Source organism: Oncorhynchus mykiss, chromosome 30 (genome assembly GCF_057628025.1).
Source record: "Oncorhynchus mykiss isolate SJ-2025 chromosome 30, ASM5762802v1, whole genome shotgun sequence".
Lineage (NCBI taxonomy): Eukaryota > Metazoa > Chordata > Actinopteri > Salmoniformes > Salmonidae > Oncorhynchus > Oncorhynchus mykiss.
Window position 1 is genome coordinate 10593099 of NC_143051.1, and position 11902 is coordinate 10605000.

At 43.7% G+C, this 11902-nt stretch overlaps 1 protein-coding gene across 1 annotated transcript in view; it reads right to left on the reverse strand.

The window, feature by feature from the left end:
* Positions 1 to 521: 521 nt before the first annotated feature.
* Positions 522 to 11902, reverse strand: part of LOC110487912 (rap guanine nucleotide exchange factor 5) — a 90643-nt gene continuing 79262 nt past the window's right edge. Inside the window, exons 21-25 of the mRNA XM_036970892.2 lie at positions 4805 to 4895; positions 4583 to 4633; positions 3364 to 3516; positions 3201 to 3255; positions 522 to 3104 (exon numbers count right to left, since the gene is read on the reverse strand). Coding sequence (XP_036826787.2) covers positions 2986 to 3104; positions 3201 to 3255; positions 3364 to 3516; positions 4583 to 4633; positions 4805 to 4895 — 469 coding nt within the window. The 3' untranslated portion in view covers positions 522 to 2985. The remainder of the gene's footprint in view (positions 3105 to 3200; positions 3256 to 3363; positions 3517 to 4582; positions 4634 to 4804; positions 4896 to 11902) is intronic.

The following is an 11902-nucleotide window of genomic DNA, read 5'->3' on the forward strand; positions in this document are numbered from 1 at the left end:
TGCCTCCCTCCTTATCCTCCTCCCCCACTCCTCCCTCCTTATCCTCCTCCCCCATGCCTCCCTCCTTATCCTCCTCCCCACTCCTCCCTCCTTATCCTCCTCCCCCATGCCTCCCTCCTTATCCTCCTCCCCACTCCTCCCTCCTTATCCTCCTCCCCCACTCCTCCCTCCTTATCCTCCTCCCCCACTCCTCCCTCCTTAACCTCCTCCCCCACTCCTCCCTCCTTATCCTCCTCCCCCACTCCTCCCTCCTTATCTTCCTCCCCCACTCATCCCTCCTTATCCTCCTCCCCCACTCCCCCCTCCTTATCCTCCTCCCCTACGCCTCCCTCCTTATCCTCCTCCCTCCTTATTCCTCCTCCTCCCTCCTTATCCTCCTCCCCTACGCCTCCCTCCTCCCTCCTTATTCCTCCTCTCACACTCCTCCCTCCTTATCTTCCTCCCCCACTCCTCCCTCCCACTCTTTTTCTCTACTCTTCCTCTCTCATATATTCACAGAGCCAGTGACCAGCGACACAATGTTTAATATGACATAAAACCTATAATTTATTCATCATCTCAAGTAAAACTTTTATGTAGTAAAACGCTCTTTAGAAAAGACGAGTGGCTTCAGCAGTTAGGGGCATATTGCTCTGTGTTTCTCTTTTCCCCTAAAGGTACACTCAGCAATAAGGCATCATATACAGCGGGGAAACAGAAACAATAACAACAACAAAAACAACAGAATTCAAATCTCCTCAAGGGAAGGCACAACTTGGAGACAATAGTTGCAGAGCCAACAGTGGCAGCATTGAATTCTGTTGATGATGATGTTGCTATAAGCAGCTGACCCGATCCTTTATGATGTCATATTGGGGAGTCTACTTGTAAACAGATAAATAATAACATCTCAAACATCATAATAATAATCATAATAATAATAATAATAATAACATTATAGCAGCGTTTCCCATCTATTTTCTCTGGCCTCCCCTAAACGTTTCATATTTAACCCTGAACTGGCATACCTGATTGAATTAGTTAAAGGTTTGATGATTAGTTGACTAACTGAATGTGGTTGGCAGTTTAGGGTTAAAACTAAAATGTGAAATATCTGCCAGTACCCGAGGAAAGGGTTGGGAAACCCTACATTATAGTAATAACATTATCCATATTAACAAGTCAACAATGTTACAGAAGAATAAAGCCTTATAGCAAATCTGAAATGGCACACTATTCCCTGGCTTATATAGTACACTACTTTTAACCAGAGCTCCCTAATTCCCTATAATATAGTACACTACTCTGACCAGGGCCACATGGGTTCTGGTCAAACGTAGGGCATTATAGAATAGGATCTGTGGTCTTGCATTGTGATCTCATGGGGTCGTCACGTCATGCAAAACACAACAACATTCTTTAAAACAGAACTTTACATCGTCATGACCACGGCAAGAAAACAACAACAAAACTCTCTTTTTCATTGGTTCTTTTTTTTCTCCCTCTGTTGCCCCTCCCCCCATTTTGACATCACACAGGACAGTAACAATCATTTCCTTGTCTCCTGTTTTAAACATTCCAGCATTTCAGCTCCAACTTCAAACCTTTGTATACACAATGCACTATCTTTACACATCTCACCGTTACCCTGTATAGCTTTACACTTTTATTATTGTCTTTCTACAGCTGCCGTCTCATCTGGCACACAGGACCGTCACAGTCTGTCTCCTTTAGAGAAACATAAATACAGTCACTATCACAATAAATAGTCCTATAGCAGTGCTGCCCTGCTCCTAAACACCTGAATACTGTAGATACATGTGCATGTACTAGTGTGACTACGCCAAGCCTTAACAGAGTAATGTTCTAGATCAGTCAGTGTGACTACGCCGAGCCTTAACAGAGTAATGTTCTAGATCAGTCAGTGTGACTACGCCAAGCCTTAACAGAGTAATGTTCTAGATCAGTCAGTGTGACTACGCCGAGCCTTAACAGAGTAATGTTCTAGATCAGTCAGTGTGACTACGCCAAGCCTTAACGGGGTAATGTTCTAGATCAGTCAGTGTGACTACGCCAAGCCTTAACAGAGTAATGTTCTAGATCAGTCAGTGTGACTACGCCAAGCCTTAACAGAGTAATGTTCTAGATCAGTCAGTGTGACTACGTCAGTGTAAAATGCATTGACTGGGATTGAACCCAGGCCACGTTGCTTAGTGAAATCTGTGTGTAACAGGCATTGAAATAACAGAACAATCTCTTCAGTCAGTAAAAGTGTAACAACAATATAATAACTCTCTATAATACCATGTTATAACATCTAATAACAATGTGTAATGTTATGACCTTTTATGGTATGGCAGGACCAGGCTTTGTTGTTACTATGGAGACATGTGAAAAGCTGTGCCTGTGTATAGCCCAATATGGCATCTCTTTCCCATCTGGGCATTTGGCACTGTAACATCCAGAGGCTCACCATGTGGCCTGAACACACACAGTACACATCTACTGTATGTCTACTCTGTCCATATATACACACACACTGTACATTTAGACCATCCATTAATATCTGCAGTCACATGACCGTTTCCCTTACCGAGGATCCTCAATACAGTGAAACTGACTGTTCATTTCAGAGCAGAAACAGAACAACACGCAGTCTCAGTAACTGGAGAGTAGCTTAACAACTGTAGAACACCACAGAACAATAACGGATGGCGGCCTGTCCTCTTCAAAGGCTTTGTCATCCGTCAACGTTTGACCCTCACAGAAAAACAATCTGAATTTAGGTTTTGCCAGATATTCATTTTCTGTCTGAACGCCGCCTCAGTGTGCAGCTCTGTGGTTGGCTGGCTGAATCAGTCTTCTGAAGTGTGGTTGGCTGGCTATTTCAGGATGTTGAACTGTGATTGGCCGAGAGACAGTGGCTCGCATGGCACCTTTGATACAGGAAGTGTATTTTCTGTGGTTCTGTGGAGGTCAAAAGTTCCTCTGGGAGTGTGTGTGTGTTCAGGCGCGTGGCTCCAGTTTGTGTGACAGTTGAAAGAGTGTCTGTTGATTGTCGATGATGTGTAAGTGGTGAACACTCGCCCTGACCTCAGGATTGTCGCTGCCCACCACCTCGTTACCTAGGAGACAGACACACAGATCAGGTATATACAGTATATATTAACACAGACGCACAAACACACAAACAAACAAACAAACACACGCACACAACATACCCAGTTGGTCACTTTGGCAGTGGCGAATCAGACGCACTATGTCGGCGATCATGTGCTGAGGGGGTCAGGGCATACAAGAGAGTCAGTCACCAGGGTAACGGTTATAACACACAGACAGATACACACACACACACACACGCACACGCACACGCACACGCCTCACCAGTTTCTGGAAGTTCACCAGGTTGTCCTGAAAGGTTTTGTTTCCCTCGTGGATGAAGGTGATGTCTTTCAACAGCAGGGGCATGAAAGGGATCTTAGGAGGCTTCATCTTCTTGAAGGCATCTCTGTAGGCTTTATGGTTCAGAGACGGGTCCTGGAGAGAGAGAGAGACAGAGACAGAGAGAGGAGACAGAGACAGAGAGAGAGAGAGAGAGAGAGAGAGGAGACAGAGACAGAGAGAGAGGAGACAGAGAGACAGAGACAGACAGACAGAGACAGAGAGAGGAGACAGAGAGAGAGAGGAGACAGAGACAGAGAGAGAGAGAGAGGAGAGAGACAGGAGACAGAGACAGAGAGAGAGAGAGGAGACAGAGACAGAGAGAGGAGACAGAGAGACAGAGACAGACAGACAGAGACAGACAGAGACAGAGAGGAGACAGAGAGGAGACAGAGAGAGGAGACAGAGACAGAGAGAGAGGAGACAGAGAGAGGAGACAGAGACAGAGAGAGGAGACAGAGACAGAGAGAGAGACAGAGACAGAGAGAGAGAGAGGAGACAGAGAGAGGAGACAGAGACAGAGAGAGGAGACAGAGACAGAGAGAGAGACAGAGACAGAGAGAGAGAGAGAGAGGAGACAGAGAGAGGAGACAGAGACAGAGATAGAGATAGAGACACAGAGAGAGAGAGGAGACAGAGATAGAGACAGAGACATAGAATTTAGGGTTAGGAGTCAGGTCAGAGGTTTGGCTTAGGGTTAGGAGTCAGTGTAAGGTAAGGGATTTCAGGTCAGGTTTGGGTTAGGAGTCAGTGTAAGGTAAGGGATTTCAGGTCAGAGGTTTGGCTTAGGGTTAGGAGTCAGTGTAAGGTAAGGGATTTCAGGTCAGGTTTGGGTTAGGAGTCAGTGTAAGGTAAGGGATTTCAGGTCAGAGGTTTTGCTTAGGGTTAGGAGTCAGTGTAAGGTAAGGGATTTCAGGTCAGGTTTGGGTTAGGAGTCAGTGTAAGGTAAGGGATTTCAGGTCAGAGGTTTGGCTTAGGGTTAGGAGTCAGTGTAAGGTAAGGGATTTCAGGTCAGAGGTTAGGGTAATGTGGATTTGAACTGAAAGGCTGTTACACCAATAGCCTTGACATTTGTTCATTCATTTGTTAAGTCTTCCTAACTATTTTCCACGCTTTGTCAAGAAGAATATTACTTTAATAAACCAATGAGAATGAGTCTTACTGTGATCAACTCCAGTTCGGAGAAAATCTTCTTGAATTTCCCTGGAACCTTCTGAACGTAAACAGAGGGAACAGAGTTACACACCCACAGCCACACCCACAGCCACACCCACAGCCACACCCACAGCCACACACACAGCCACCCCTACAGCCACACCCACAGCCACAGCCACAGCCACACCCATAGCCACACCCACACACCTTTTCTGTCTTTCTCCCTTACCTCCCAGGTTATATTGAGTCTACTGACAGCTGCAGTGTTTAGTCCCATGATGATGGCAAATGCTGAGTTCAGGTTCCTCTGGGCCTTACAGCTGAACAACACAAAAGAGGAATTACACAGAGCCTTCAGAAAGTATTCACACCTGTTGTCTTATTCCACATTTTGTTGTCTTACAGTCTGAAATCAAAATGGATTAAATAGATTTTTTCTTGGGTATGACGCTACAAGCTTGGCACACCTGTATTTGGGGAGTTTCTCCCTTTCTTCTCTGTAGATCCTCTCAAGCTCTGTCAGGTTGGATGGGGAGCGTCGCTGCACAGCAATTTTTCAAGTCTCTCCAGAGATGTTCGATCGGGTTCAAGTCCAGGCTCTGGCTGGGCCACTCAAGGACATTGAGAGACGTGTCCCGAAGCCACTCCTGCATTGTCTTGGCTGTGTGCTTAGGGTTGTTGTCCTGTTTTAAGGTGAACCTTTCTCCACAGAGGAACTCTGGAGTTCCAAGAGACCAAGACCCTTCTCCCCCGATTGCTCATTTTGGCCGGGTGGCCAGCTCTAGGAAGAGTCCCGGTGGTACAAAACGTCTTCTATTAAAGAATGATGGAGGCCACTGTGTTCTTGGGGACCTTCAATGCTGCAGACATTTTTTTTGGTACCCTTCCCCAGATCTGTGTCTCGACACAATCCTGTCTCGGAGCTCTACAGACAATTCCTTCGGCATCATGGTTTGGTTTTTGCTCTGACATGCACTGTCAACTGTGGGACCTTATATAGACAGGTGTGTGACTTTCCAAATCATGTCCAATCAATTGAATTTACCACAGGTGGACTCCAATCAAGTTGTAGAAACTAGATGTAGATGTACCTGAGCTCAATTTCAAGTCTCCAAAAATGTCTAAAAACCTGTTTTTGCTTTGGCCCTATGGGTTATTGTATGTAGATTTATGAGGGAAAAAATAAATGTAATCCATTTTAGAATAAGACTGTTACTTAACAAAATGTGGCGTCTGAATAGTTTCTGAATGCACTATACACACAATACCCCGTAATGACAAAATTAAAACATGTTTTTATAAATGATTGCTAATTTATTGAAAGTGAAATACAGAAATATATAATACCCAGAAAGACTCACAGCTGTAATCACTCTTAGAGACTTACCCAGAAAGACTCACAGCTGTAATCACTCTTATAGACTTACCCAGAAAGACTCACAGCTGTAATCACTCTTAGAGACTTACCCAGAAAGACTCACAGCTGTAATCACTCTTAGAGACTTACCCAGAAAGACTCACAGCTGTAATCACTCTTAGAGACTTACCCAGAAAGACTCACAGCTGTAATCACTCTTAGAGACTTACCCAGAAAGACTCACAGCTGTAATCACTCTTATAGACTTACCCAGAAAGACTCACAGCTGTAATCACTCTTAGAGACTTACCCAGAAAGACTCACAGCTGTAATCACTCTTAGAGACTTACCCAGAAAGACTCACAGCTGTAATCACTCTTAGACTTACCCAGAAAGACTCACAGCTGTAATCACTCTTAGAGACATACCCAGAAAGACTCACAGCTGTAATCACTCTTAGAGACTTACCCAGAAAGACTCACAGCTGTAATCACTCTTAGAGACTTACCCAGAAAGACTCACAGCTGTAATCACTCTTAGAGACTTACCCAGAAAGACTCACAGCTGTAATCACTGCCAAAGGGGATTCTAATGTATTTATTCAGCACATGATCGCCGACATAGTGCGTCTGATTGGCCACTGCCAAAGGGGATTCTAATGTATTTATTCAGCACATGATCGCCGACATAGTGCGTCTGATTGGCCACTGCCAAAGTGGATTCTAATGTATTTATTCAGCACATGATCGCCAACATAGTGCGTCTGATTGGCCACTGCCAAAGGGGATTCTAATGTATTTATTCAGCACATGATCGCCAACATAGTGCGTCTGATTGGCCACTGCCAAAGCGTCCAACTGGGTATGTTGTGTTTTCACACCCCTGAATAAATACATTAGAATCCCCTTTGGCAGTGGCCAATCAGACGCACTATGTCGGCGATCATGTGCTGAATAAATACATTAGAATCCCCTTTGGCAGTGGCCAATCAGACGCACTATGTCGGCGATCATGTGCTGAATAAATACATTAGAATCCCCTTTGGCAGCGATTACAGCTGTGAGTCTTTCTGGGTAAGTCTAAGAGTGATTACAGCTGTGAGTCTTTCTGGGTAAGTCTCTAAGAGTGATTACAGCTGTGAGTCTTTCTGGGTAAGTCTAAGAGTGATTACAGCTGTGAGTCTTTCTGGGTAAGTCTATAAGAGTGATTACAGCTGTGAGTCTTTCTGGGTAAGTCTCTAAGAGTGATTACAGCTGTGAGTCTTTCTGGGTATGTCTCTTAGAGTGATTACAGCTGTGAGTCTTTCTGGGTAAGTCTCTAAGAGTGATTACAGCTGTGAGTCTTTCTGGGTAAGTCTCTAAGAGTGATTACAGCTGTGAGTCTTTCTGGGTAAGTCTCTAAGAGCGATTACAGCTGTGAGTCTTTCTGGGTAAGTCTCTAAGAGTGATTACAGCTGTGAGTCTTTCTGGGTAAGTCTCTAAGAGTGATTACAGCTGTGAGTCTTTCTGGGTAAGTCTCTAAGAGTGATTACAGCTGTGAGTCTTTCTGGGTAAGTCTCTAAGAGTGATTACAGCTGTGAGTCTTTCTGGGTAAGTCTCTAAGAGCGATTACAGCTGTGAGTCTTTCTGGGTAAGTCTCTAAGAGTGATTACAGCTGTGAGTCTTTCTGGGTAAGTCTCTAAGAGTGATTACAGCTGTGAGTCTTTCTGGGTAAGTCTCTAAGAGTGATTACAGCTGTGAGTCTTTCTGGGTAAGTCTCTAAGAGTGATTACAGCTGTGAGTCTTTCTGGGTAAGTCTCTAAGAGTGATTACAGCTGTGAGTCTTTCTGGGTAAGTCTCTAAGAGTGATTACAGCTGTGAGTCTTTCTGGATAAGTCTCTAAGAGTGATTACAGAGTGATTACAGCTGTGAGTCTTTCTGGGTAAGTCTCTAAGAGCTTTGTACACCTGGATTGTACAATATTTGCCCATTATTCTTTATACAAATTCTTCAAGCTGTGTCAAGTTTGTTGTTGATCATTGCTAGACATTTAGTATTTATTATAGATCCCCACCATTTATTATAGCATGACTCTTCACAGTCCTCGCTGTTCCATAAAGTGTGTTTTTATCTTTTAAAAAAATGATCTGATTTTACTGCTTGCACTTGATGTGGAATAGAGTTCCATGTAGTCATGGCTCTATGTAGTACTGTGGAATAGAGTTCCATGTAGTCATGGCTCTATGTAGTACTGTGGAATAGAGTTCCATGTAGTCATGGCTCTATGTAGCACTGTGAAATAGAGTTCCATGTAGTCATGGCTCTATGTAGTACTGTGGAATAGAGATCCATGTAGTCATGGCTCTATGTAGTACTGTGGAATAGAGTTCCATGTAGTCATGGCTCTATGTAGTACTGTGGAATAGAGTTCCATGTAGTCATGGCTCTATGTGGTACTGTGGAATAGAGTTCCATGTAGTCATGGCTCTATGTAGTACTGTGGAATAGAGTTCCATGTAGTCATGGCTCTATGTGGTACTGTGGAATAGAGTTTCATGTAGTCATGGCTCTATGTAGTACTGTGGAATAGAGTTCCATGTAGTCATGGCTCTATGTAGTACTGTGGAATAGAGTTCCATGTAGTCATGGCTCTATGTGGTACTGTGGAATAGAGTTCCATGTAGTCATGGCTCTATGTAGTACTGTGGAATAGAGTTCCATGTAGTCATGGCTCTATGTGGTACTGTGGAATAGAGTTCCATGTAGTCATGGCTCTATGTGGTACTGTGGAATAGAGTTCCATGTAGTCATGGCTCTATGTAGTACTGTGGAATAGAGTTCCATGTAGTCATGGCTCTATGTAGTACTGTGGAATAGTGTTCCATGTAGTCATGGCTCTATGTAGTACTGTGGAATAGAGTTCCATGTAGTCATGGCTCTATGTAGTACTGTGGAATAGAGTTCCATGTAGTCATGGCTCTATGTAGTACTGTGGAATAGAGTTCCATGTAGTCATGGCTCTATGTAGTACTGTGGAATAGAGTTCCATGTAGTCATGGCTCTATGTAGTACTGTGGAATAGAGTTCCATGTAGTCATGGCTCTATGTAGTACTGTGGAATAGAGTTCCATGTAGTCATGGCTCTATGTAGTACTGTGGAATAGAGTTCCATGTAGTCATGGCTCTATGTAGTACTGTGGAATAGAGTTCCATGTAGTCATGGCTCTATGTAGTACTGTGGAATAGAGTTCCATGTAGTCATGGCTCTATGTAGTACTGTGGAATAGAGTTCCATGTAGTCATGGCTCTATGTAGTACTGTGGAATAGAGTTCCACGTAGTCATGGCTCTATGTAGTACTGTGGAATAGAGTTCCACGTAGTCATGGCTCTATGTAGTACTGTGGAATAGTGTTCCATGTAGTCATGGCTCTATGTAGTACTGTGGAATAGAGTTCCACGTAGTCATGGCTCTATGTAGTACTGTGGAATAGAGTTCCATGTAGTCATGGCTCTATGTAGTACTGTGGAATAGAGTTCCATGTAGTCATGGCTCTATGTAGTACTGTGGATTAGAGTTCCATGTAGTCATGGCTCTATGTAGTACTGTGGAATAGAGTTCCATGTAGTCATGGCTCTATGTAGTACTGTGGAATAGAATTCCATGTAGTCATGGCTCTATGTAGTACTGTGGAATAGAGTTCCCTGTAGTCATGGCTCTATGTAGTACTGTGGAATAGAGTTCCATGTAGTCATGGCTCTATGTAGTACTGTGGAATAGAGTTCCATGTAGTCATGGCTCTATGTAGTACTGTGGAATAGAGTTCCATGTAGTCATGGCTCTATGTAGTACTGTGGAATAGAGTTCCATGTAGTCATGGCTCTATGTAGTACTGTGGAATAGAGTTCCATGTAGTCATGGCTCTATGTAGTACTGTGGAATAGAGTTCCATGTAGTCATGGCTCTATGTAGTACTGTGGAATAGAGTTCCATGTAGTCATGGCTCTATGTAGTACTGTGGAATAGAGTTCCATGTAGTCATGGCTCTATGTAGTACTGTGGAATAGAGTTCCATGTAGTCATGGCTCTATGTAGTACTGTGGAATAGAGTTCCATGTAGTCATGGCTCTATGTAGTACTGTGGAATAGAGTTCCATGTAGTCATGGCTCTATGTAGTACTGTGGAATAGAGTTCCACGTAGTCATGGCTCTATGTAGTACTGTGGAATAGAGTTCCATGTAGTCATGGCTCTATGTAGTACTGTGGAATAGAGTTCCACGTAGTCATGGCTCTATGTAGTACTGTGGAATAGAGTTCCACGTAGTCATGGCTCTATGTAGTACTGTGGAATAGAGATCCATGTAGTCATGGCTCTATGTAGTACTGTGGAATAGAGATCCACGTAGTCATGGCTCTATGTAGCACTGTGGAATAGAGATCCATGTAGTCATGGCTCTATGTAGTACTGTGGAATAGAGTTCCATGTAGTCATGGCTCTATGTAGTACTGTGGAATAGAGTTCCACGTAGTCATGGCTCTATGTAGTACTGTGGAATAGAGTTCCATGTAGTCATGGCTCTATGTAGTACTGTGGAATAGAGTTCCACGTAGTCATGGCTCTATGTAGTACTGTGGAATAGAGTTCCACGTAGTCATGGCTCTATGTAGTACTGTGGAATAGAGTTCCACGTAGTCATGGCTCTATGTAGTACTGTGGAATAGAGTTCCATGTAGTCATGGCTCTATGTAGTACTGTGGAATAGAGTTCCATGTAGTCATGGCTCTATGTAGTACTGTGGAATAGAGTTCCACGTAGTCATGGCTCTATGTAGTACTGTGGAATAGAGATCCATGTAGTCATGGCTCTATGTAGTACTGTGGAATAGAGTTCCACGTAGTCATGGCTCTATGTAGTACTGTGGAATAGAGTTCCATGTAGTCATGGCTCTATGTAGTACTGTGGAATAGAGTTCCACGTAGTCATGGCTCTATGTAGTACTGTGGAATAGAGATCCATGTAGTCATGGCTCTATGTAGTACTGTGGAATAGAGTTCCACGTAGTCATGGCTCTATGTAGTACTGTGGAATAGAGTTCCATGTAGTCATGGCTCTATGTAGTACTGTGGAATAGAGTTCCATGTAGTCATGGCTCTATGTAGTACTGTGGAATAGAGTTCCATGTAGTCATGGCTCTATGTAGTACTGTGGAATAGAGTTCCATATAGTCATGGCTCTATGTAGTACTGTGGAATAGAGTTCCATGTAGTCATGGCTCTATGTAGTACTGTGGAATAGAGTTCCATGTAGTCATGGCTCTATGTAGTACTGTGGAATAGAGTTCCATGTAGTCATGGCTCTATGTAGCACTGTGGAATATAGTTCCATGTAGTCATGGCTCTATGTAGTACTGTGGAATAGAGATCCATGTAGTCATGGCTCTATGTAGTACTGTGGAATAGAGTTCCATGTAGTCATGGCTCTATGTAGTACTGTGGAATAGAGATCCATGTAGTCATGGCTCTATGTAGTACTGTGGAATAGAGATCCATGTAGTCATGGCTCTATGTAGTACTGTGGAATAGAGATCCATGTAGTCATGGCTCTATGTAGTACTGTGGAATAGAGTTCCACGTAGTCATGGCTCTATGTAGTACTGTGGAATAGAGTTCCATGTAGTCATGGCTCTATGTAGTACTGTGGAATAGAGCTCCATGTAGTCATGGCTCTATGTAGTACTGTGGAATAGAGATCCATGTAGTCATGGCTCTATGTAGCACTGTGCGCCTCCCATAGTCTGTTCTTGACTTGGCGACTATGAAGAGACCTCTGGTGGCATGTCTTGTGGGGTATGTGTGGGTGTCCGAGCTGTGTGCCAGTAGTTTAGACAGACAGCTCGGTGCATTCAACATGTCAATACCTCTCATCAATACAAGTAGTGATGAAGTCAATCTCTCCTCCACTTTGAACCATGAGAGATTGACATGCATATTA